The following is a 24,759-nucleotide window of genomic DNA, read 5'->3' as shown; positions in this document are numbered from 1 at the left end:
GACCCAAACCGACCAAACGTCTCTTCTTCTTTGAAACCGACTAAAACAGAAAAATAAACAAACTTAAATAATTGAAAAGATGATAAAATGCAAAAATAAAGATATAAATGAATTGAACTAAGAATAGAACATACCGATTCAACGATTTCGTTGATTCGAATCCGGGACAAGTTGGTCAAAGCCGTCAAAATATAAATATAAAAATAGTTTGATAATTACTAAAAAAAGTTTTTAATAACAAAAATATAAATAAAAAAAAAAATATTTTAATAATTACAAAAAATATTTTTAATCACAAAAATATAAATATAAAATATAAATATAAAAAAAATATAAATAGTTTTAAAATTCCAAAAATAGTTTTTAACCACAAAAATATAAATATAAAAAACAGGTTAATAATTACAAAAAAAGATTTTAATCACAAAAATATAAATATAATAAAAGTATATATATAAATAGTTTTTAATCACAAAAATATAAATATATTTGAAAAATACAAATAGTTTTAAAATTCCAAAAATATTTTTTAATAACAAAAATATAAATATATTTAAAAAAATATAAATAGTTTTAAAATTCCAAAAATAGTTTAATATTTACAAAAAACGTTTCATAAATATTAAAAATGTTTAATAAATATAGAAATGATTTTATATACAAAAATGTTTCATTTATAATTCATAAAATAGATTTTATATACAAAAAACGTTTTCAAAATTATTTATAAACACCAAACTATTATAAAACTTAAAAAAAAATTCGACACAATCAAGTAATCACAATCCTCAATACAAAACAACAATCAAACTTTCATTATACAATCCTACCAATCACCCTATCAAAAATCTATCAAAAAACTTCTAAAATCATCAAATCTAACTTAACAAATAGATTGGGAAAGTCCTTACATGATTTGGGAATCAAATAGAGGAGGAATAGGTCGGATTGGCCGGAAATCGTCGAGAGAGAAGGGGAGGTCGGCGGAGATGGCGAGGAAGAAGAAGAGAGACATGGGGAAGAAGAAGAGATCTGTATTTATAAATACGAGGTTTCCGACGAAAACTATCCGTCGGAATTTCTTCAGTTTCGGAAATTTAATTTTGGCGAAATATTTCGCGAAAATTATGGCGGTTAAATGAAAAAAATCCGAGGAAAATTCAAATCCCTCGGAATTTTCTCGGTATATTCCGAAGAAATTCCGAGGGATATATGTTTGGGGTTTCAAAACCTCAATTGTTTTTGCCCAATATCATTTCTTATACTAATGTAATGCATAAAATTGACTATTCTTTGTATAGATGATCATAAACCATGAAATAACAAAATTCCAAAATAAATTGTAAGTATTCCCTTTACCGTCCATTAAAGTGTATAAGTGTTTGATCTTATGTTGTGGGAAATTCGTTCATACAATCGGAAAGTGTTTATTATCGGGTAACGCACCTTTTTGGTTTAGAACACTTAATAATCAGTTTAAGACACTTAATAAGACTTATATACGTGTTATTCAAACCGCAAAACGTTGTTTTCGGTTACAAACCCTTGTTCTTCGGAAAAGCCTCGGAATATTCCAAGAAAATTCCGAGGAAAATGTGTTTTTCCTCGAAATTTCCTCAGAATATTCCGAGGAAATTTTGAGGAAGCTAAACCCTATAGTAAAATTCATAAATCCCTCGGAATTTCCTCGGTAAATTCCGAGGAAATTCCGAGGAACCTAAACCCTAAAAGTCAAATCCCTAAATCCCTCGGAATTTCCTCGGAATATTAAAAAAAAAACAGTATAGCGCAATCACAATAGAAAAAAAAAACAATACCTCGATTTGGAGTGTCGTCGTACCAATCACAATAGAAAATAGTACAGCGCAATCCAACCATGCCCGAATACTTGATTTCCATAATTTCCTGTATGTTTCCGTAGTATACGTCATCTCCTGATGCAGAACAAACGCCAGTATCATAAGTCGTACTCGAACGTTTCCAACGGCTATAATATATCCTTGGAATTTCGTCGGTTTTTTCCGAAAAAAAATCTTTCTTCGGGATTTCCTCGGAAAATATCGACGGAAAGTGACTTCCTCGGAATTCCGTCGGTATTTTCCGAAGAAATCCCGAAAAAACTTAAAATTTAAGTTTCTTCGGAATTTTCTCGGAAATTCTTCAGAATATTCCAAGGAATTCATTTTCCGTCAGTATGTCCGTTAGTATTTCTCTGTTTTTTTGTAGTGTATTAAATACATAAGATTATAACAAAAAAATATGTAAATTTTTAAATTTTGATTTTTAAAAAAGACAAATCCTGCACTTTTAAAACGCGGATCAAAATCTAGTTATTGTTAAAGTTGATTGTCGCAAGATGAGTTGGAAAGCTACGTTAAAGATGAACATTCATATGTTGACTTGGGTTTTTGGTTTCGCCAAGAATGTAAATATTGATAAATGAAATAGTCAGATTTACAAATTGAAAATCTAAGAAGCAGAACTACTTTGGTAAAAAGAATAAAAAACAATCTGGCCTGTAAAAATACAAGTGCTTTATGTTTTTGGCTATAGAATTTAGTCTGTATTATTATTTGCTTTAACATTTTTTTGTAGTTTTTAAAGCACTATTTTTTCCTTTGAAAATAAAGCTTTCTACAATTATGTTTTGATTTTGTAGAGATATTTTTGCTGTGAATTTTTAAGGAAAAGAAAACTTGATTGATTAACATATACAGCTCTAGATTGTTATAAAAAAAACACAGCACTAGATTAAATTTTGGCTGTCAAAGCATCTACAACTATAACCAATCATTCCAAAATGACATAAGAGAAGAGAAGTGCTTTCTCATCTTTGTAGCTGTGATAATCGTCTTGATATCGCGGTCTATGAACCTGAACACTTCGGCTGCAGTGAGCAGGATTTGATTATGTCACTATGGTTGTGCTGAGCATATGTCTCTCATGTTGAGTTGTGTTGGATATTGAGACTTATATTTACTTATATTAAACTAAAAATACAACTATTCAAGTAATCGAATTCATTCTTAACAGAACACACTGAAACAAAAATTCTCGTTTGTGTAAAGACTGTATCGAGCTATCTTTTAACTTTTCTTCTTTTTAACTTTCATGATATGTACATGGTGTTTAGGTAACTTGGTATACATATATAGTAATTTAAATCGGAGCCTGATTTAACAATTTGAATTAGTATTGTTGTTTATAACCGACCACAGATACTTGCTTATACGTTAAGTCAAAAGGTGCCGCTGCATGAAAAGTTTACGTGGCATGGTTCCTGAGTTCAACGATCGATCTTCTCAGATACGTGTCGCGCACAAGGCTACTTGTAAGATAAAAATGGCATAAAATGAAATCATTTAAATCACACGTAGCAGTTACTAAATCTACCGAGATCATTACATGGCATCTCATTAGAACCAAACCGCTTGCTATAAAATCAACAAAGCAGCACTCACTAAATAAATAAGACGGATAAGTTGAAAAAAAAAACTAGGAAGAAGAATATCAAAGCATTCAAAAACCAAAACCAAACAAATCATGGCGTCAGGGCAACGAGAGGCAGAGAAAGCAGCCAAGGCCGAGAGAGCTGAGGCAGCGGCAAGGCTCGCGGCTGACGACTTGAGAGACGTCAACGAAGGAGGTGTAACGTATAAGGTGACTGAGAAGACAACAACAACTGAGCATCCTTCAACGGTGGAGGAAACTGAAAGACCCGGGATTATAGGCTCGGTGATGAAGGCGGTGCAGGGGACTAAAGATGCGGTGATTGGTAAAAGCCACGATGCGGCAGAGTCGACGAGAAGTGGAGCCGAGGTTGCGTCGGGGAAGGCAGCGGAGGTGAAAGACGCCACCGCTGAAAAGGCCGGAGAGGTTAAAGATAGGACCGCTAATAAGACAAAGGAGGCAGCAGATTACACGGCGGAGAAGGCGAAAGAAGCCAAGGATAAAACAGCTGAGAAGACAAAGGAAACTGCGGATTACACGGCAGAGAAGGCAAAAGAAGGAAAAGACAAGACGGCTGGGAAGGTAGGCGAGTATAAGGACTACACAGCAGATAAGGCGAGAGAGGCGGCTGAGAAGGCAGGTGAGTACAAAGACTACACAGCAGAGAAGGCGAAAGAAGCCAAAGACAAAACAGCTGAGAAGACGAAGGAAACTGCGGACTACACGGCAGAGAAGGCAAGGGAAGCGAAAGACAAGACTGCTGAAAAGTTGGGTGAGTATAAAGACTATACGGCAGAAAAGGCAACGGAAGGGAAAGATGCTGGAGTGAGTAAGATTGGTGAACTGAAGGACAGTGCTGTGGATACAGCGAAGAGGGCTATGGGATTCTTGTCTGGCAAGACAGAGGAAACAAAACAAAAAGCCGTCGAAACCAAAGACACTGCAAAGGTATATTAGCAAATCTATGTCTATGTGGAAAGAGTGTTGTATTGCATTTATTGAAGTATACTACTTGATGTGTTACAAAAATGATGTGTTGTTGATTAATAGGAAAAAATGAGCGAGGCAGGAGAAGAAGCAAGGAGGAAAATGGAAGAGATGAGACTCGAGGGTAAAGAACTCGAAGAAGAGGCTTCTAAGAAGACCCAAGAGAGAACCGAATCAGCAGCTGATAAAGCTCGCGAGACTAAGGACTCCGTCTCTCAAAGGTATGGAGATTGCAAGGGCGGGCTTGTCTTAAATCTTAATATGTCTTAATAGTTGCGGAAGTGTTCATTTTTTTAATGTGTTTTGTAGAGGTGAAGAAGGGAGAGGGACGGTAAGGGGTGCGTTAGGGAACATGACTGGAGCCATAAAGAGCAAGCTGACAGGAGCAACGCCCTCTGATGAGGCTGGCTCAGGGAAGACGACTGTGACAGTTGACGTAGAAGATACGAGGCCTGGACAAGTGGCGACGAAGCTGAAAGCGGCGGATCAGATGACTGGTCAAACTTTTAACGACGTTGGAGAGATGGATGAGGAGGAAAGGAAGGTGAATGTCAAAGTGGGAGATAAAGGGAAGCTGTAATCAAACAAAACAAGATGAAGAAGTTCTGCGGTTTATATAACTAAATGCTTTGATCTTTGTTTTTTGTGTGTCGTTAATGTCTTTTGATCTTGGTCTTGTAAAATAATAAATAGTTTCTGTTTCTTATAAGTACACAAACAGTACTTCAATATGCACACCATGCCTATTGAAGAGATCTCTGGAGTAACTGCCTCCTAAAGCTATATGCAAGACATACAATAGAGAAAAGAGTTGGACGGTCTAGAATGATTGAAGTAGTTCAACAGCATTCTGCTAATGATTCTGTTTCCTTGCGAGGCATTATTCCAAGGAGCTCCATCATCAAAGCCAAACTGGTCCTATTAGACACGAGTGAATTAGCTTGCTACATAAAATCCCTAATGATAGAATCACGAAGCCAGACCACATTACCTCATCTCTATCATAGTTGTTTCCACTATATGAAGATCGAAAAGAACATCTCCAGCGGCAAGTTCAAAACATAAGCACGCAAACAACCAGAGATCAGCGGATGTAGTAAGAAATAGCCTAGGTGATTGAATAACACTAGAACTAATGAAATCTATAATTCTTCTAGATCCAATATCTTATAGGCAATTGAAATTATGGGCCTGTATAATGGGCCATAAAGTGTGGGCTAACAAACTAGGGTTATTGAGGAGAAGCTGCTGTCACTAAAAGTGTATGGGTTTTAAAGTGTGGGCTAACAAATAAACTATATAGACACGAAAATGTCTGCAATCTCGTTGTAGCCTCTTATATAAAGAAATCCATAGAACTAGGGTTTCGGCAGCAGCTTGAGAAAAGGAGGAAGAAGAGGAGCAGCAGCAGAAACACGCCACCATGGTTCTCAAGTAAATCAAATCTCCCACCTCTCTATTGATCTGTGCCTTTGTTTGTCAACTAATTGACATTGCTAGTTGCAACGATTCTTGATTTCATTAGATGATGTTACGTTGTAACTAGATCTGGTTTTGTTACCTTGTCTCTCTGGTGTGCAATGTTGTTAACCTTTAATCTATCTTCCTACATGTTTTGTAATGATTTTGCATCGCGTGAACATTTACTAGTGGTCTCTATATAGTACTGGATGATTCATTTCTAGCATGTTAGTCATAGATTTTTCAATCCTAAGCTATGTCTCATTCTTTTGGCTATCTATGTGATGCAGGACGGAGCTTTGTCGTTTCAGTGGCCACAAGATTTACCCAGGAAGGGGTATCAGATTCATCCGATCTGACTCTCAGGTATTTTTTTATTAATCTTTCTCGAGTACTGGTCATCTTAATGTTATAGTCTCTAATCTTCTTTTTATCGTTTCCATGGTTCTATAAAGGTGTTCTTGTTTATCAACTCAAAGTGTAAGCATTACTTTCATAACAAACTGAAGCCTTCCAAGCTTTGTTGGACTACCATGTACAGAAAGCAGCACAAGAAGGTTCCAAACTAATCATTAATTTTGGTTCTAGTTTTTTGAAAGAGTCCATGTTACTGTCTGCTGCTTTTGGATTATGACAGTGGTCTTGTTTGGAAATTATGATCTTTTATAGGATGCAGCTCAAGAAGCTGTCAAGAAGAGGAGACGTGCTACCAAGAAGCCTTACTCAAGGTCTATTGTTGGTGCTACCTTGGAAGTGATCCAGAAGAAGAGAGCTGAGAAGCCTGAAGTTCGTGATGCCGCAAGAGAAGCTGCTCTCCGGTCAGTTTTTTCTATCTCTCGATTCGTTCAATAAGAACACATTAAAATAACTTTAATCGACTCAAGTGAATTGTGATGATCCTACAGTGATATCAAGGAGAGAATCAAGAAGACCAAGGATGAGAAGAAGGCAAAGAAAGCTGAATTTGCCTCTAAGCAACAGAAGATTCAGGCTAAGGTCCCCAAGGCTGCTGCAAAGGGTGGTCCTAAGTTGGGAGGTGGTGGTGGCAAACGCTGAAGAGCCCAAAGCCATTTTATCTTTTACTCTTTTGTTAGTTAAATGTTGAACTCGGAATATTCTGCCGAACGTAAACCTTTTGTTGTTGCCGTTTGTCTTTTTCCTTTTGCAACTCGTAATCTCAGACTTGAGAATTTTAGTGCTTATCAACTTCATTTCACTAAAAGTTTCTTCTATCTGTCTAGACGAGAGTGTATGATTGCTCAAACCTCTTATCATTGTGCTCTCTACTGTTTAATAGGCACTCATTTTGAATAAGAACTACATTTTCGTTTCCGTATATGCGATCTCTTTCTTCTTGGATGAATAAGAAGAGAACATCTCACTTCTTCATCTCAATCGTAGCTCTGTTTTCTGTTGAATTTGTTGTTGAGGATATGGTTATTGCAAGTTTTCACATTAAACCGGAGAACATCACCACAAGAATGGACTTTAAAGTGTTACGGAATGCATCATAGTTTCAGTGAGGACAAGATCCTCCATACCTCAAGTTCATCCATACCTCAAGTTCATCCTTCTGTACCAAGATGGATAGTGGCCAGTTGACCATAACAATTTGTTTGAATTTAATCAAAATAATATAAACTAAAAAATGAGAAATACTATCAAATAGCAATAAACAACATTTAATCTCAAACTTTATATAATGGGAAAGTTTTCCTAAATAACACTTGTTAAGTTATCATTGATTGCTATTTTTGGAACAAATATTTAAAAATACTGTTTTCGAAATTTGCCAAAAAAACTAGTTGATTTAGTTTATTACTCCTTCCATTTCACTTTAGTTTTCGTTTTAGATTTACGGACGCAAATTTAGAAAATATCTAATTTTATACATTAACATCCCCAACTAAACTTTCTCCATTGTTCATGGATTTGTAAATTCTTCATCGTTGGCATATATGATCATCATCTTTTTCTCCTTCGAATTAATTTTCTCATTTAAACACCTACAATTTTTTGATCAAGTATGTGGCGATCAGAAGAGAGTAACGTCAAGTAAGTCGCAGAGTACTGAGTCTATAATGTATGGACTAATATTTTTCAAACCTATTAAATCAGTTTTTTTTTTTTTATATTTATTAGTTTTGGGTTTGATTTTCACATAGTTGGGTTTTCAGAAAATTATGAACGACGGAAAAATCCTAATAAACTTCCAATATACTATATTTTCATTTTTGAATGGAAAATTGGTTTAAGCTTTGCTGACACTGGAAAGATTCCTCTTCGTTTAAGTGAGATTAAGTCATTATGTTATGAATTTTTATTTTATGTCACAGTTTACTGTTATACTCAGCGTCGGATTTGAAACTAGACAGATCTAGAAACATTTTTAATTGAGGACAAATAAATTTTGAACCGGAGGCATTTTACCTATTTCTTCACTAAACTACGAAGAATTTAACCAAATTAATTTAAAGTACTTGAGAAAATTTTCAAAACAGTAGGGGACACATGACTCCATACCGCACAATGTCCATCTGCCCCTGTTGAAACATAAATATTTTTAGGTTAATATTAATACAAAATATTTTGACAATAATTATACGATGTATGTATAATAACAACCGGTTGTTTTGAGAGCCGCTTATGCAATTATTACTAACTAATCAATGCCAAATTTTAGCCAAAAAAACTAATCAATGTTTAAAACTAATCAGTGTTTAAAATCATATACATGTGTAGGAGTCTAGATATATAAGATCAAATTGTGCATGAAAAGATATAAAGTCGGCCAGGCTAATTAGTCTTCTTAATCTGAAAAGAAAAACAAGAATTTTCAACTAAATAGTACTAAGAAAGAGACAAAACAAGAAGACTAAGGAAGTAAACATTATTCTCTCGTGCATCTTACTTCAACTTTGTCTTTAATCGGGATTTCTCGATCTTTGTCTCCTCATTTCGAAAACAATGAACAAGATCTTTCTCTACATAGTTTTTCTTCTATCTCCACCACAAATCCATTCCCAAATCCTTCCACAAAACATCAGCATTTTCATATTGGCCGGTCAAAGCAACATGGCAGGTCGGGGCGGCGTTTATAACGACACATCCAAAAACATAATCGTGTGGGACAGCGTAATACCGCCAGAATCTCGATCAAACCCTTCCATCCTCCGCCTCACGGCTAATCTCGAGTGGGAAAAAGCTAAAGAGCCACTCCATGCTGATATTGACGTTAACAAGACTAATGGTGTTGGACCGGGGATGTCATTTGCAAACCGGGTGGTTAACCGGTTTGGTAAGGTAGGTTTGGTTCCTTGCTCTATAGGTGGGACTAAACTAAGCCAATGGCAAAAGGGTGAGTTTCTTTACGAGGAGACAGTGAAAAGGGCCAAAGCAGCTGTGGCTAGTGGAGGTGGCTCGTACCAAGCGGTTTTGTGGTATCAAGGCGAGTCGGATACGGACGATATGGTGGATGCTTCGGATTATAAAAAGAGACTAGTCAAGTTTTTCAATGATCTTCGAAGTGATTTACAACATCCAAATCTTCCTATTATTCAGGTATGTTATTTAGTGATTCTTCATTGTACCAATCCAGCTAGAATTTTTAGTTTGACTTTTTGGTATATTCTTATAATAACGAGTGTACTATAGAGGGCGACGGCACGGCGCCTCGGGCGCCTCGGTAAACTGGTCATAAGCAAAACAATTTTTTTTTAAACGATTTTTCAAAAAATTATTTTAGATGCCTGTCTAAGCATAATCAATCTCCTATAAATTGCCAAAAGAATTGTTTTAACGATTTCTTGATCATTAGCAAAAACTATAGAGTAGACATGATTTGATTAATACTAATACATTCTTCTTATATTTCTATGTTGGTTTGGAAAAATACAGGTGGCTCTTGCTACAGGCACAGGACCATATCTTGGGGCGGTAAGGAAAGCACAACTTGAGACGGATCTTGAGAACGTACATTGTGTTGATGCAATGGGCTTACCTCTTGAACCGGACGGTTTGCACCTGACCACATCTTCTCAGGTCCGGCTTGGTCACATGATGGCTGATGCTTTCTTGGCCATTTCTAGTTCAGCAGAATTATTCTCTGGCTTGTCTGTCCTTGTTCTGTTTCCTCTATTCATTTTATAGTATATTTTGGACCAACCTTAACAATTTTGGATACTTCATGATTCTGTTCCAATTATTGTAGAGGGAGGGATTCTTGGAGTTTTACTAAACTTGAATAAAGATGGGCAAGTGTTCAATCTATCATATGATTACAACCCTATTGATCTAGATCCATCATGACATTAAAGGGCATGTTCGTTTCTCCGTTTGAATGATCCATTTGAATGAAAATGAGATTGTTGTTTGTTTAAGCACTAAAAGTACATCTCATTCAGATGGTCCATTTGAATGATTTTTAAAATTTTAGGTTTAATCATAGAGTCCATTTGGCTGAACCAAGTTGGACCATTTGAACGGAGATGGTACATTCAAAATAGCATAATGTCTATTATATCCCTTATATAGTTTACAAAATTACAAACTTAACCTAATATTATTTTGTCACTCAAGAAAAATGACAAAACCATAAAACGCATTTTCTCACCAAAACTACGAACAAAATTTTCCCGCCAAAACCCCCCAAAAATGCATTTTCTCACCAAAATCGCAAAATGTTTTTTTCACCAAAACGTGTTTTTTTGCCAAAACCGCAAAACATGTTTTCCCACCAAAAACAAAAACGCGTTTTCCGTCAAAATCACAAAAACATGGTTTCTCGCTAAAACCGCAAAAACGCAGTTTCCTGCTAAAAACGCAAAACACAGTTTTCCCGTCAAAACCGCAAAAACGCGGTTTCCCGCCAAAACCGCAAAAACGCGGTTTTCCCGCCAAAACGGCAAAACACGGTTTTCCCGCCAAAACCACAAAACACAGGTTTCCGTCAAAACCACAAAACCGCGGTTTCCCGCAAAGAATGCAAAAATATGGATTCCTGCCAAAACCCCAAAACGCGGTTTCCCGCCAAAACCGCAAAAATGTGGTTTCCCGCCAAAACCAAAAATCCGCAAAAACACGGTTTCCCGCCAAAACAGTAAAAATGTGATTTTCCGCCAAAACCGCATAACATGGTTTCCCGTCAAAACCGTAAAAACGCGATTTCACGCCAAAACTGCAAAACCTCAAAACATTTTTTTCCGCCAAAACGCGATTTCCCGCGAAAATTCCAAAAATGCATTTCCCGTAAAAACCGCAAAACGTGGTTTTCCGCCAAAATCGCAAAATGCGTTTTCCCGTCAAAACTCCAAAAACGCGTTTTCCGCCAAATCGCAAAACCGCGAAACACGGTTTCCTGCCAAAACGCATTTCCCACCAAAATGTTAATTTACAAATAATTCTGTTGTAAATATATCAGATTAAATAATTAAAGTTATTATAGTTGAAACTAATATCAAGTAATGGTTAAATCAAACAAGGGTATTTTGGTAATTTGTTTAGATGAATCATTTGGATGGACAAACTAAGATCCATTAGATGATTAATCTAGATGAGTCATTTGAATGAACAAACAAACATCTCATAAAATCTGAATGAATCATGTGAATGGACCATACAAATGGATCATTTGAATCAGTGGCAGATCCAGACTAATTATTTGACGGGGGCACATAATTAATACATATATTATTATTAAATTAATTTATATAAAGTAAATAAAATTATATTTAAAATTATATAAACTATTAATCATTAATAATTAACCAAAACTGTAAGAAAATAATAAAGTTTAATTTTTCAACTCATAATATATTTTATTATTATTAATTATTTTACAAATGTAACCGATCACAATAACATACTGTTACACTTAAAGTTAATTTGAATATATATAAAAGTAGTCTTCAAACTTACACATATAACAGCATATAAATATCTTACAGAACTTGTTTATAATCAATTAATCATCATATCATAAGCAACTAAACTCTAAATATTAAATAAAATGAATGGATTAGTTAGTTTTTATTAGCAATTGCTAATGTCTATTATTAAAAGAATGGATTTAAAATCTGTTAAAAAGTTGAAAAATAAAAATAGAATAAATATATTAATCGAAAGAACTATTAAAACACATATAAAGAAAGACAATTATATGCTAACACAAAAAAAAATTATATTAACAATAAAACAAAAGGTAGGAAAATGTCACTAAATAATTGTTGTGAAGAAAAAATATCGTAATAGTAGACGTGTGAGAGAAGACATTAATTGCACACCAAAAGATAAAAGTAAAAGCAGGTAAAAGACCAACGTATGGTTTCGCAACCTGGAGGAACTCAACGTAACAGAAAGTGTCTTTACCAATCACATTCAACAGAAATCAATAGTGATCCAGCTAACTAAGACCATTTCCAATGGGACACCAAAATACCAAATTTAGTGTAATTTCATTTCTAATGGAACACCAAAAATTATACTATCCCACCAAATTTGGTATAGAGTGAATAGTGTTACACCAAATTTGGTGTAACATTATTCATCACACCAAATATTTTATATACATATTTTATTGTGTTTTCATTTATAATATAGTTTAATTATTATTATTAGTTAGTTTAAATTTGTTTAAATTATTATTAATCATTTCAAATTTTTAACTAAATATAAATACATAGTATTATTTATATTTTTAAATTACTTTTACATAATTAAATATTTTTTTTATTTTGATTTCAATTAAAATCACTAAATTATTATAATAATTTTATGTTATAAAAATAAAATATCATAGAAATTTATATTCTATTTTAAATAAGAAATCACTAAATGGTTATTATCATTTATTTTATTTAAAATATTGATTATAATTTTTATTTAAATTATATTTAATACTATCAAATTCACCAAACTTTAAAATATATTTTTTATTTTATAATATAGTTAAACATGTATTACTGACTAATAAAAATTTATTAAAATAAATATATTGTTATGTTATGTGCTTTTCATCATTAATGTTTTGTAACTTTGAATATAGTATTTTATGTAAATTAAATACATGTAAAATATTATTAAACCATAACATATAAATGTAAATAAATGTTATAAATGTATAGTTACGTAAATTTAATTAACATAATATCAAAGTGTGATAAAACAACTATTTATCAATTTCAAATACTAAAAATAAAAAATTATTAAAACAGAAAATATTAAATAATATAATATTACTTTTGGTGTAATATTTGGTGTCATGGTTGGAGATGACAAAAAATGTTTGACACCAAAACCCCAAATTTGGTGTAATTCAACACCAAATTTGGTGTCTTGGTTGGAGATGCTCAATAATTTTAAAAGTAGTCGGGGGCACGTGCCCCCATTCCGGGTACTGTAGATCCGCCCCTGATTTGAATGGATATTACAGTCTCAACACTCTATTTTTCTCTTTTTAAGAGCACTCTTATGCCTGGGCACAAAAACCGGACTTGAGGACCCGAACCGGAATCGAACCGAAAAATCAGGATATCGGATATGTTCGGTTCTTCAGAAATAACCGTTTGGGTCCTAAACTGTTGTATCCGTAGAACCGGTATCCAACCCGATCCGAACCGAGAACCGAATGAGTATCCAAATATATCCGAAATGTAGACATGTATTTAAAAATATGATTTATAATTATATGTATAATAATTTTAATTATAATTATAAATTTAAGATATTAGTTATTTTCAATACTTTTGTGTATTTTCAGATAAAATATGATAGTTTGGATAGAAATACTTAAACAAAACCGAGTCTAATGAGTATTTTTTTTGTTGTTTTTTGGTATATTTGGATAGTTTGGATACAAAATACCCGAACCGAATCGGGTAATATGGTTACTTTGGATACTTTTATCCGAACATGTTTCATATACATTGGTTATTCGGTTTTTTAGGTTCTTTTATGTCAGAACCGAACCCACCCGGACCCGGAAAGATCCGACTCGAACCCGACCCGAAATTTTATAATACCCGAATGAGTTTTAATTTCCAAACCCAAAAAATCTGATACCCGAAAAACCGATCCGTACCCGAATGGGTACCCCAGACCCAAGCACTCTTATTGCAGTTTCTGATAGGGGTTTCAAGGAGGGCGGGGTCCACGAAAGACAGAGAAAAGGGGAAGAAAATGGGAAGAAAGGCCCATATAGAGAAACTGGTTCTGTATGTTTCTGTCACTATTCCGCGGACCCTACGACACATGTCGGCCCGCGATTAGTGCAATTTTAATTTTTTTTTAAGAAAAAGAAAGAAACCATGTAGGTTTCTTTGGATAATGTTGCTCTAACACTCCACATCATTTTCTCTCTTTTCCACCTATTATTCAACACTCATTTAATTTTTGTACTCTAAGATAGTTTTCTTATTTTTGATTCAACACCCTATTTTATTATTTTTAATTCATACATATATCAATTATAATTTGGTAACTACATACTAATAATTATTTAAGGTATTAAAATATTATAATTAATACCTATTTAACAAAAACACAAAATTTAAAAATACCAAAACACTTGATTAAAAATAAAAAATAAAATCATAAAGAAAAAGTGAAAATTTTAATATATATCAAAATAAAATGAAACTAATCTCTATTGATAGGTTATAAGAAATGATGAATTTTGCTATAATTTTTATTTTTTTTTGAAAAGTTTTGTTTTATAAAATAATTAAATTCTAAGAATTTGGTGAAAATAGAAAAACACTAAAATATAAACAACCAATGAAAAAAGAGTATATAGCAGTGCGGGTCCCATCTGTTTTTTATTCATCATGTTGAAGTTATTCAACTGATGTTTACTCCATGTGTATTTTTTTTAATTCAACACCCGACATTGGTTTAAGCTGTTTAACATGTCCAATGTAAGTAGTCTAAGACTATCCACAGTGGTTATTCAATTCAACACCCTAATTTTTACATTTTTTCTATTCCATATCATCTCTTCTATCTTCCACCTAATAAATCAACACCCATTATATTTTCACACTCTACAATGGTTTATTTAATAGTATTCAACAATTTATTTCATCATTATATTTTCTATTTTCTTCTATATATTTTATGGTTAAAATATTAATAAAAATCATAATTAAGAATAACTAAACAAACAAAATGTTATGTATAATAGAAAAATTATAGTAAACTTTTTTATGTCCAAATGAAATGAAAAAAATCTCTATAAATAGAGTATTCAAAATGATGAGTTTTGTTATAAAAATATATATGTGAAAAATTAATTTAGTATAAAATAAAATGACATTAAATAATAAGGAGGGGAAAATAAATCCCAGCACATATTTGATATCTTTCTTCTACAAACTTCAAATATTATCTCCAATGGAAACATGCCACCTATGTTATCTCTCTTCTTTCACGATGGATTCAATGGGTTGAAGATATTCAACTATGTTTAATTTAGATATGATTCAACTCTTCTTTCAACACATACATCCCAGTAATTAAACTGTTGAATTTATGCTTCAACACCACCATTGTATTTAGTCTAAGAAGAAGAGAAATTAGGCTACCAATAGTTGTGTGTGTCCTTCAATGATCCTTCAAATTCCAACTTGCTATATTAACATTTCTTAGGTTGATCATCATGTATCAGTTACTGGATTTGAGTGGAATTTACAGAATAAATATAAAATGTGTTTGTGTGTAATTCTACTCTTACACCATCTTTGGGTCTTCAATAGAACTGATTATCAATATTTATCACAAATACGAACCTAGGAGAGAGAGAACGGAAATACTTAGGACTTCCAGAGCATTTTGGACGAAGAAAGAGAGATATTTTTGCCTCTATTGTGGATCAGATAAGGCAAAGAGCACACAACTAGACTAGTATATTCTTATCAGGTGCAGGAAAGATGGTGCTTCTCAAAGCAGTCCTAGCTGCAATGCCAACTTACGCAATGTCTTGTTTCAAGCTTCCGGTGTCTTTGTGCAAACAGATACAGTCCGTGCTAACAAGATTCTGGTGGGACGTTAAACCCGAGCTACGGAAGATGAGTTGGATCTCTTGGGATAGATTGACGTATCCGAAGAGTGCTGGAGGGTTAGGATTTAAAGAAATTGAAGTCTTTAATGATGCTCTTCTGGCGAAGCACACATGGAGACTACTCAAGAACCCATCATCTCTGCTAGGCCAGATACTACTCAATAAATACTGCCGGGACTCTGATGTGTTAACCTGCTCAGCACCAAACTCCGCCTCACATGGATGGAGAGGCATTTTAGCAGGTCGGGAGGTTCTCCGCAAGGGTATGAGCTGGTGGGTTGGTAACGGAGAAAGCATTAAGGTATGGAGTGATAACTGGCTCTCCTCAGAGCAACAACTGACTCCCATTGGCCCACCAACGGAACAGAGCCAGGACCTCAGAGTTAAAGACCTCATGCTACCGAACTCGACAACCTGGAATGAGGAGGCCATAATGAAATATCTGCCCCATCACAGGTCTCAAATTCTGAAGCTATGCCGAGTACATACCAAATGGAAGATGAATTGGTGTGGTTATTGGAGAAATCTGGTAATTATTCAACTAAATCAGGTTATGCTCTGGCGAAAATCCACAAAGGAGAAGACCAACCTTCGTTTAACTGGAAACGATATGTCTGGAATGTGGAATGCTCCCCTAAGCTCAGACACTTCCTTTGGAAGCTCAAAAACAACGCGCTGACAGTTGGAGAGATCGTGCAACGCAGAGGAATGCAAGTCGATGGCCACTGCAAGAGCTGTGGGGAAGATGAGTCAATACTTCATGTCATGTTTACATGCCCAGTGGCTAAGAAAGTCTGGGACCTTGTTCCGGCAGTGAAAATCCCGTTGCGGGATGCTACGACAACTATGGAGGACTTACTAAAGGCGTGTGCTAGCATGACTAACCTACCGCCATCAGGCCTCGCTACGCCCCTATACCCATGGATCCCCTGGGTGTTATGGACTAGCATGAACCAGAAGAGGTTTGAGGACAAGTCTTTCTCAGAAACAGTGATGGTGACCAAAGCTTTAAAGGCGGCAAAAGAGTGGCAAGCTTCCCTTCCACCACGAAAACAAACCTCTGTTTCAAAGAAAGACAACAGACCTCAGAACACTCCGAATGTACTCTCTCAAGTACCAGATAATACTGATCTGATCTATTCGAAGCTGCTTGGAATGGCTCTTCTCTCGCAGGGGGGCTTGGCTGGATCTGCACTTCGAAAGAATGCACACATCGCTTCCAAGGAATAGAGTACCGGCGTTATATAGCTTCAGCTCTTGTAGTAGAGGCATTAGCGTTGAAAGCATGCTTGTCGCAGGCGGCTTCTGCAGGTTTAAAAGACGTGATCTGTATATCAGATTCTAAAGGTCTTATTGATTTAATTATAAGAAACAAATCCGTGATTGCTCTCCGAAGGATACTCCATGACATAAGCGTGTTGAGTCACTCCTTCAACTCTATCTCTTTTGTTTTTGTCTCTCGAGTTTGTAATGAAGCAGCAGACAGATTGGCTAAGTCCACTCTGTTTTCGAACTCAAACAATGACTCTGAGATTGATGTATTAGTTTCTGTTTAAAGAATGAAATGTATGGTTTGAACAAAAAAAAAAGAGAGAGATAACGGAACAAACGAAGACATAGGGAACATCCAATACCTCTGCTAGCCATAATGAATTATCATCATAAAGGTGCCAGAAAAAAGCTCAGTTTACTAAGCTCAAAAGAGAGGGAAATGGACTAAAAAGTATTTTACGATAGTGGTTTGGAACAAAATATAATTTCTCTCGTACTTCCATGAATAGGCGAATAGCGGAAAAACAACCATTTCATACCTAACATATCGCAATATGTTCAATTCATACCCGACTTATATGGCCGTGCCAAAACATACCTGAACTTATATGGATGTGCCAAAACATATTCAACTTATATTTTTTTTGGCAAAATCATACACCAGTCGCCGCATCAGTTGTCATGTCATCTATTTTTGCTCGCGTGGATGCAACGTCAGCTAATTTTGCTGACAAATATACCATGTATATAATTTAAAAAAACTAAATAATTTTGTTATAAAAATAAGTTTTTATAAAATATAAATTTTTTATTTTATATTATTTAGTAAAATTAACAAAATAATTAATTAATTAAATTCTAATCTTATATAAGAGATTTCAATCATATCAAAAACCTTCTTTATAAGAGTTATATATGTATTTTAATGATTTAAATCCAATGCAAGTGTTGCAGACATGTTATTCTTGATTAATCATAGTTGTGTTAATCTAAATTTTTAAATGTAAATAATATATCTATGATTAATAAATAGTAAAAATGAATCATGTTTCGCTAATCATGAGTATGTTATTTACATTTAATCTAATTTTTTAAATGTAAATAACATGTCCATGATTAAAAAAGCTTAAAAATAAATTATGTAACGCTTTATCAAACGTAAAAATAAATTATGTTACGTTTTATTAATCATGGGTATGTTATTTACATTTAAAAGATTTAGATTAACACAATCATAATTAATAAAGAGTAACAAGTCTGCAAACTAGCATTGGATTTGAATCATTACAATACATATATAACTCTTATAAGGACGGTTTTTGATAGGATCAAAATATTTACGAATATATCTATTATATAAGATTAAAATTTAATAATTAATTATTTTTTTGTTAATTTTACTAAATAAAAAAATTATAAAATTTTACATTTTCTAAAATTTTATTTTTATAACAAAATTATTTAGTTTTAAAAAAAAAATTATATACATGACATATTTGTCAGCAAAATTAGCTAATGTTGCATCCATGCAAGCAAAAATAGATGACATGACAGCTGATGTTGCGACTGGTGTATGATTTTGCCAAAAAATATAAGTTGGGTATGTTTTGGCACAGCCATATAAATTCAGGTATATTTTGGCACGGCTATATAAGTCGGGTATGAATTGAACATATCGCGATATATTGAGTATGAAATGACCGTTTTCCCGGCGAATAGCTAAGAAATAGCCGATATTTCAAAAAAATTAATTATAGATGCATTCAAAGTAAAACGGTTATTTTGATGAATACAAATTTAATACTCATTTCAAAGTAATTATAAGATGTGAAACTTTTGGATTCTTGGTTCAGATTTGTATGTGAAAATGGGATTGGACATGTCTGACAAGTGTCTCTCACAAATATTATTTGAGACGGACAACACTTAACTTGATTCACAAATGACTGAACATAACTCGTGGAATTTCCACTTTTTAAATTAGAGACTGGATATGCTTGTGACATTAGATCTTATTCGATCTCATGGAAGGCATATTCGTTTGATGGTTTTGGATTATTGGAAATTACAAACCATGGATGGTGTTAGTTGATTAAAAGTAAAAAACCTTGGGCCAGCTGTATCTTATTATGTTGTCGACTTGTTGTCCACGTAAAGTAGAATGGGGGTTAACAATTGCGATGCAAAAAACGAAAGGGTATAATTTGAATTAGATTAAGAATATAAGGACTAAAACAGAAAAGAAAAAACGAGGACTTGTTGCTTTTCTTCTACTTGATATCAGTGAACGGATGTTAGGTCAAATCTCAATCCCTTAAAACTATCCCCAAAACCTCTCCGTCCAAACTTTCAGCCGGCGAACATCTGAGATCTCTCCTCTCACCACCACACAAAGATGCATTCCAGCCATCTTCTCCTCGAGGAGCCCATCAGAATGGCTTCAATCCTCGAACCTTCCAAATCCGTAAGCTCTCTCTCTCTCTCTCTCTCTCTCTCTCATTTCGTCATCATCGATATAAAGCGTCTCTGATCCGTGTTTAATGTATTTACTCAGAGTTTCTTCCCGGCATTGACTAAGATCGTCGGGACTCTCGGTCCCAAATCCCGATCCGTCGAGACTCTCTCCGGCTGTCTCAAATCCGGCATGTCGGTGGCTCGATTCGATTTCTCTTGGGGCGACGCCGAGTACCACCAGGAGACGCTTGATAATCTCAAAATTGCTGTCAAGAGCACCAAGAAGCTTTGTGCCGTATGTTACTTTAGTGAATCATTTGATTTTTATGTTTTTTTTTTTTTTGCATATGCTTTGAGTTGATATTGAGATGTCTTTTATTTAGGTTATGCTTGATACTGTGGGACCTGAGCTTCAAGTTATCAACAAGTCTGAGAAAGCTATCACTCTTAAAGCTGATGGACTTGTTACTTTGACTCCGAATCAAGACCAAGAAGCTTCTTCTGAAGTTCTTCCCATTAACTTCGATGGGCTTGCCAAGGTTTGTTCTTTATTTATAGAAATGAGATGACTTTATACAATACCAATACTTGTGTAGTAGATATGTGATGGAGTTTTTGTTTGATGTTTTCAGGCGGTGAAGAAAGGAGACACTATCTTTGTTGGGCAGTACCTGTTCACTGGTAGTGAAACAACTTCTGTTTGGTTAGAGGTAAAAAAAAACTATGAAGCTCAAAAAGATGAGAGCTTTGGTGGTTTCTCTATGTTGAAGTTTTAGACATTTAGAATTTATGTGTTGTAAGACTAATTTACCAATCGAATTTGCAGGTTGATGAAATCAAAGGAGATGATGTCATTTGCCTTTCAAGGAATGCTGCTACTCTTGCTGGTGCTCTCTTCACTTTGCACGCCTCTCAAGTTCACATCGACCTCCCAACTCTCACGGAGAAAGATAAGGAGGTCAGAGAGTTGCTTCTCATCTACAAATCCAAAGATTTGCTTTTTGTCACACATTCGTGGGTTTTAGTTCGAGTGTCTGACCAGATTGCTTTTATTTGTTTGTCATCTAGGTTATAAGCACATGGGGAGTTCAAAATAAAATTGATTTTCTCTCACTGTCCTATTGTCGACATGCGGAAGATGTTCGCCAGGTCTGTATCTTGCGCTATACTTCTTGTTGTGTCGTACTTCTTTGTGTATATTATAGTTCTGAGCTTACTTTGAACAATAACCAAATGTTGTTTCATAACACAGACCCGTGAAATGCTTAAAAAGCTGGGTGACCTCTCTCAAACCCAAATATTTGCCAAGATTGAGAATGTAGAGGTAAGTGCAATGCATTTTTTTGTTTTGCTTTATACTACGTCTCTCTCTATAACTTTTTCCTCCTTTTTCGTTAATTAGAAAACTGCTGATATTTGTATTGAATTTAGGGACTAACCCACTTTGACGAGATTCTTCAAGAAGCTGATGGAATTATTCTTTCTCGTGGGAATTTGGGTATAGATCTACCCCCAGAGAAGGTATATTGATTTGGTAATTCAATTTGATTTTTTCGGGAACCAAACTTTTACGTTCTTCTTTTATGATTTATCCTGGTGGGTTCTTGTGGCAGGTGTTTTTGTTTCAAAAGGCGGCTCTTTACAAGTGCAACATGGCTGGAAAGCCAGCCGTTCTTACCCGTGTTGTTGATAGTATGACTGACAACTTGCGACCAACTCGTGCGGAGGCAACTGATGTTGCTAATGCTGTTTTAGATGGTATGTTTAGCTTCAAGTGTGCTTCTTTTGGTGGTGTTTGATGCTTCTAACATTCAATAGAAAAATCTGCTTGGTTTGGTAACTGTTACGAAATAATGGAGGTTCTTACTCCAATTTATTCTTACTTCAGGAAGTGATGCAATTCTTCTTGGTGCTGAGACTCTTCGTGGATTGTATCCTGTTGAGACTATATCAATTGTCGGAAAGATCTGTGCTGAGGTAAGCTTTATGACATATTGCTTTGGTGTCATTTTGTTGGTTGTCCTCATCCGTTTTACTCTTACAAATCTTAAACTATTCACAGGCAGAGAAGGTTTTCAATCAAGATTTGTACTTCAAGAAGACTGTCAAGTATGTTGGAGAACCGATGAGTCATCTGGAATCCATTGCTTCTTCAGCTGTAAGTCTGTCATCTGTGTGGCGGACACATAATAAAGGATTCGATTTTATGGCTTTAAGATGCAAATTGGCATCACAATTTATAATTTTGCTTGGTACGCGCTTGTTCAGGTACGGGCAGCCATCAAGGTTAAGGCATCCGTTATTATATGCTTCACGTCTTCTGGAAGAGCAGCAAGGTTCTTAGCTTTGTTTTGCCTTGAATTGTTTTTTCGTTTCTTTTGATCTATGCATACATGTCTAATGAATTGCTATCCTTTGTTCTCTGTGCAGGTTAATTGCCAAATACAGGCCAACAATGCCGGTTATTTCTGTTGTCATTCCACGAGTTAAGACAAATCAGCTGAAATGGAGCTTCAGTGGAGCATTTGAGGTATGTTTCCCCTCCTGATCTCTCAAGTTTAGAGACGGCAGCCATGTCATTCTTTTAAGAAGTTTTTGATTATCAAAGAGTCATGATCCACAGCTCTTTTACTTCTGTTGTCTTATTTAAATGTGTTTATCCATCTTAGCTATGGTTCAAGAAAAGCGACTACTCAAAAATGTGTTGTATCAATGGTTGGTTGTGTTTCAAAAAAAAAAAAAAAGTGTTTCAAAAAAAAATCAATGGTTGACTGTGATTGTTTAATTTGTAATATCAGAATACTTAGGGAGGTTTCTTTTTATACTGTAGTCACATGTATTTAGTGCGCGTGATATAGTTCAAGTTTATTAACTCGTGTGGCTCTCTTATCAGGCGAGGCAGTCACTTATTGTCAGAGGACTCTTCCCCATGCTTGCTGACCCTCGTCACCCTGTAAGTCTTGTTTATCGTCTTTTTTTTGTGTGCATATTATCTCTCTTTCCCTATTGGAGAAACAGTCAGTCTCAAATGTATTACACTTATATCACTCTTTAAGACCAAGATAGTTGCTGTGAATTGTGTATAGATCGTAGAGTTAATTCATTGGTTGAACAAAAAATGGCTCAAACAAGTCTTTTAAGAGTTTTAGTTTGAACTTTTTGGGTTCAAATTCCAACATTTGTTAAAAATGTAATGTCCTTGTCGCAGGCGGAATCAACAAGTGCAACGAACGAGTCAGTCCTGAAGGTTGCACTAGACCACGGGAAGCAAGCAGGAGTGATCAAGTCGCATGACAGAGTAGTGGTGTGTCAGAAAGTTGGTGATGCATCTGTGGTGAAGATCATCGAGCTAGAAGATTAATAAATGGGAGGAAGAAAACAAACTCTGCTGCCTACTTTGTTTTTGCTTTGATCCAATGCCGGAGTTAAAGTATATACTAATCTTCGGGACTTTTGGTTTTTGTACTTGGGAGATCTGATGTCTCTAACTATTCTCTTTCTTTCTCTTCGCTATACATTTAGTTGGTTTCAGATTAATGCTACGGTAAGAAAAAAGAAGTATACGATGTTACAAATTTTCATTATATTGATTATGTAACATACAAACAGAATCTTTATTATGTAGCTGTATGAAATTATCGTATCCAATCGTTGTACAATACGCAAATAGTCGTATTGTCTGGCATCAGTTTTCTACTCTAGGGAGAATCACAAAAAGAACGGGAGACGAGCGTGACTGGGCTTGGAACAGGGAACGTTTTCGCTTTGGACTTTTGATGGTCAGGGGGTGGAGCATAGGGTTGGGTGGGGGGAAATTCGTTGTGACTGGAATAGAACAACTATGCACTGAGATCAAATGGTCCATGAAACAGATTCACTGTACACACACAAAATGCGGAATATGTTTTGATTCACCCTTCATATCACAATTGATGGTTTGAAAGATTAGTAAATTTCAATTTATTATTCTGCATATCACGGAGGTTTTTTTTTCCACTTCATACTCATTTTGTTACATGTTTATAGGTTGGATAATATTATGTGTATCCTTATTACTTTGTCGCTTGTTTTTAACCATTTCCAGTTACAGGTGTGCTATGTGCAGGAGTGGATTGAATAATTCAAGCTATATTAAATTTAACTTATCGAAAAATAATTTAATTTAAGTTGTCTTTTGTTGTCAAACCATGACATTTTACATTATAGGGCTGTTTGTTTCACCATCTGTGTTGAATAAACCAAACCATTATTGATATATTTTATGTTACCTTTTCATTCACGGATCTTCAGCTTTGCGCTTCTGAAACTACATATCTCCTATAAATTAAAGCGCAAGTCGTTTGTCCAATTAAATCCTGACAAGTGAAACTTAAAAAAAAAAACTGAATTTCTTTTTCATCTCCTATTTTTCTGCAAACTAAATTTTCAACTATCCGTATTCTTATTTTTTCTCAGAAATCTAAATCCACGTTAACTTGCATTTTCAAAACTGTTTTCTTCATCTACTATATAATATTATATACAACATGGTCTAACACATGGCATGACATATGAAACCATGAAAATAAGTCGAGGCTTTGACAAAATTACTTTTGATAACATTATCTTAAAACAAATGTTATAATTTCTATATGTATATATGTATATGAATACAAAACCATGGTATAGTTTGGTTATTCTCTTGCACTCAAACATTTAATGTGAAATACATATACTATAATAACTATCTAATTCTAATATGCAATGACATAACATGTAATTTCTCTAGGCAATTGAGATTTTTTTAACAAAGGGTGTGAGTAGGGCCTCATGATGACAAATAAGCAATGACAATCTTGTTAATCACACATGAGGGTAAGGTTAATTAATAAAAAATTTCTTCAAATTATAGAAAGGGGATTGGAGAATCAATACATGTCCAAGACAAAGTTTTGATTGCTCTTTGTATTAATACGAAATGAATACAGTTAAAAAAATTCTACTATATATTTCTAAAGCCATATAAAATAATAATTTGATTTCTTAAAATTCAAATTATAATGATATGGTTTGTTCATATTCTTTAATAGTATATGCAGCTC

The 24,759-nt window shown here is 34.5% G+C and overlaps 4 protein-coding genes across 4 annotated transcripts; all 4 read left to right on the top strand.

Moving 5' to 3' along the window:
• Window positions 1-3,502: 3,502 nt before the first annotated feature.
• On the top strand, window positions 3,503-5,143 carry LOC108853113 (late embryogenesis abundant protein At3g53040). Its single transcript, XM_018626573.2, has 3 exons — window positions 3,503-4,398; window positions 4,501-4,658; window positions 4,747-5,143. The coding sequence occupies exons 1-3, from the start codon at window positions 3,544-3,546 to the stop codon at window positions 5,015-5,017; spliced, it is 1,284 nt and encodes a 427-aa protein (XP_018482075.1). The 5' UTR covers window positions 3,503-3,543; the 3' UTR covers window positions 5,018-5,143.
• A 594-nt stretch (window positions 5,144-5,737) lies between these two features.
• On the top strand, window positions 5,738-7,120 carry LOC108848959 (60S ribosomal protein L24-2). The gene is made up of 5 exons (XM_018622431.2): window positions 5,738-5,871; window positions 6,189-6,264; window positions 6,354-6,455; window positions 6,568-6,716; window positions 6,804-7,120. Exons 1-5 carry the CDS (start codon window positions 5,861-5,863, stop codon window positions 6,952-6,954), a joined length of 489 nt encoding a protein of 162 aa, XP_018477933.1. The 5' UTR covers window positions 5,738-5,860; the 3' UTR covers window positions 6,955-7,120.
• Window positions 7,121-8,751: 1,631 nt separating this feature from the next.
• LOC108852820 (probable carbohydrate esterase At4g34215) lies at window positions 8,752-10,165 on the top strand. The gene is made up of 2 exons (XM_018626301.2): window positions 8,752-9,459; window positions 9,796-10,165. Exons 1-2 carry the CDS (start codon window positions 8,866-8,868, stop codon window positions 10,045-10,047), a joined length of 846 nt encoding a protein of 281 aa, XP_018481803.1. The 5' UTR covers window positions 8,752-8,865; the 3' UTR covers window positions 10,048-10,165.
• A 9,342-nt stretch (window positions 10,166-19,507) lies between these two features.
• LOC108855582 (pyruvate kinase 1, cytosolic) lies at window positions 19,508-23,262 on the top strand. The gene is made up of 15 exons (XM_018629435.2): window positions 19,508-19,688; window positions 19,779-19,973; window positions 20,062-20,217; window positions 20,311-20,388; window positions 20,505-20,636; window positions 20,747-20,827; window positions 20,931-21,002; window positions 21,110-21,199; window positions 21,292-21,436; window positions 21,567-21,655; window positions 21,741-21,836; window positions 21,947-22,014; window positions 22,109-22,208; window positions 22,572-22,631; window positions 22,887-23,262. The coding sequence occupies exons 1-15, from the start codon at window positions 19,620-19,622 to the stop codon at window positions 23,037-23,039; spliced, it is 1,584 nt and encodes a 527-aa protein (XP_018484937.1). The 5' UTR covers window positions 19,508-19,619; the 3' UTR covers window positions 23,040-23,262.
• The last annotated feature ends 1,497 nt before the right edge of the window (window positions 23,263-24,759 follow it).

Source organism: Raphanus sativus, chromosome 4 (assembly GCF_000801105.2).
Source record: "Raphanus sativus cultivar WK10039 chromosome 4, ASM80110v3, whole genome shotgun sequence".
Lineage (NCBI taxonomy): Eukaryota > Viridiplantae > Streptophyta > Magnoliopsida > Brassicales > Brassicaceae > Raphanus > Raphanus sativus.
Note: the sequence above shows the minus strand (reverse complement) of the source record. Positions and strands in the feature narration are given on the sequence as shown.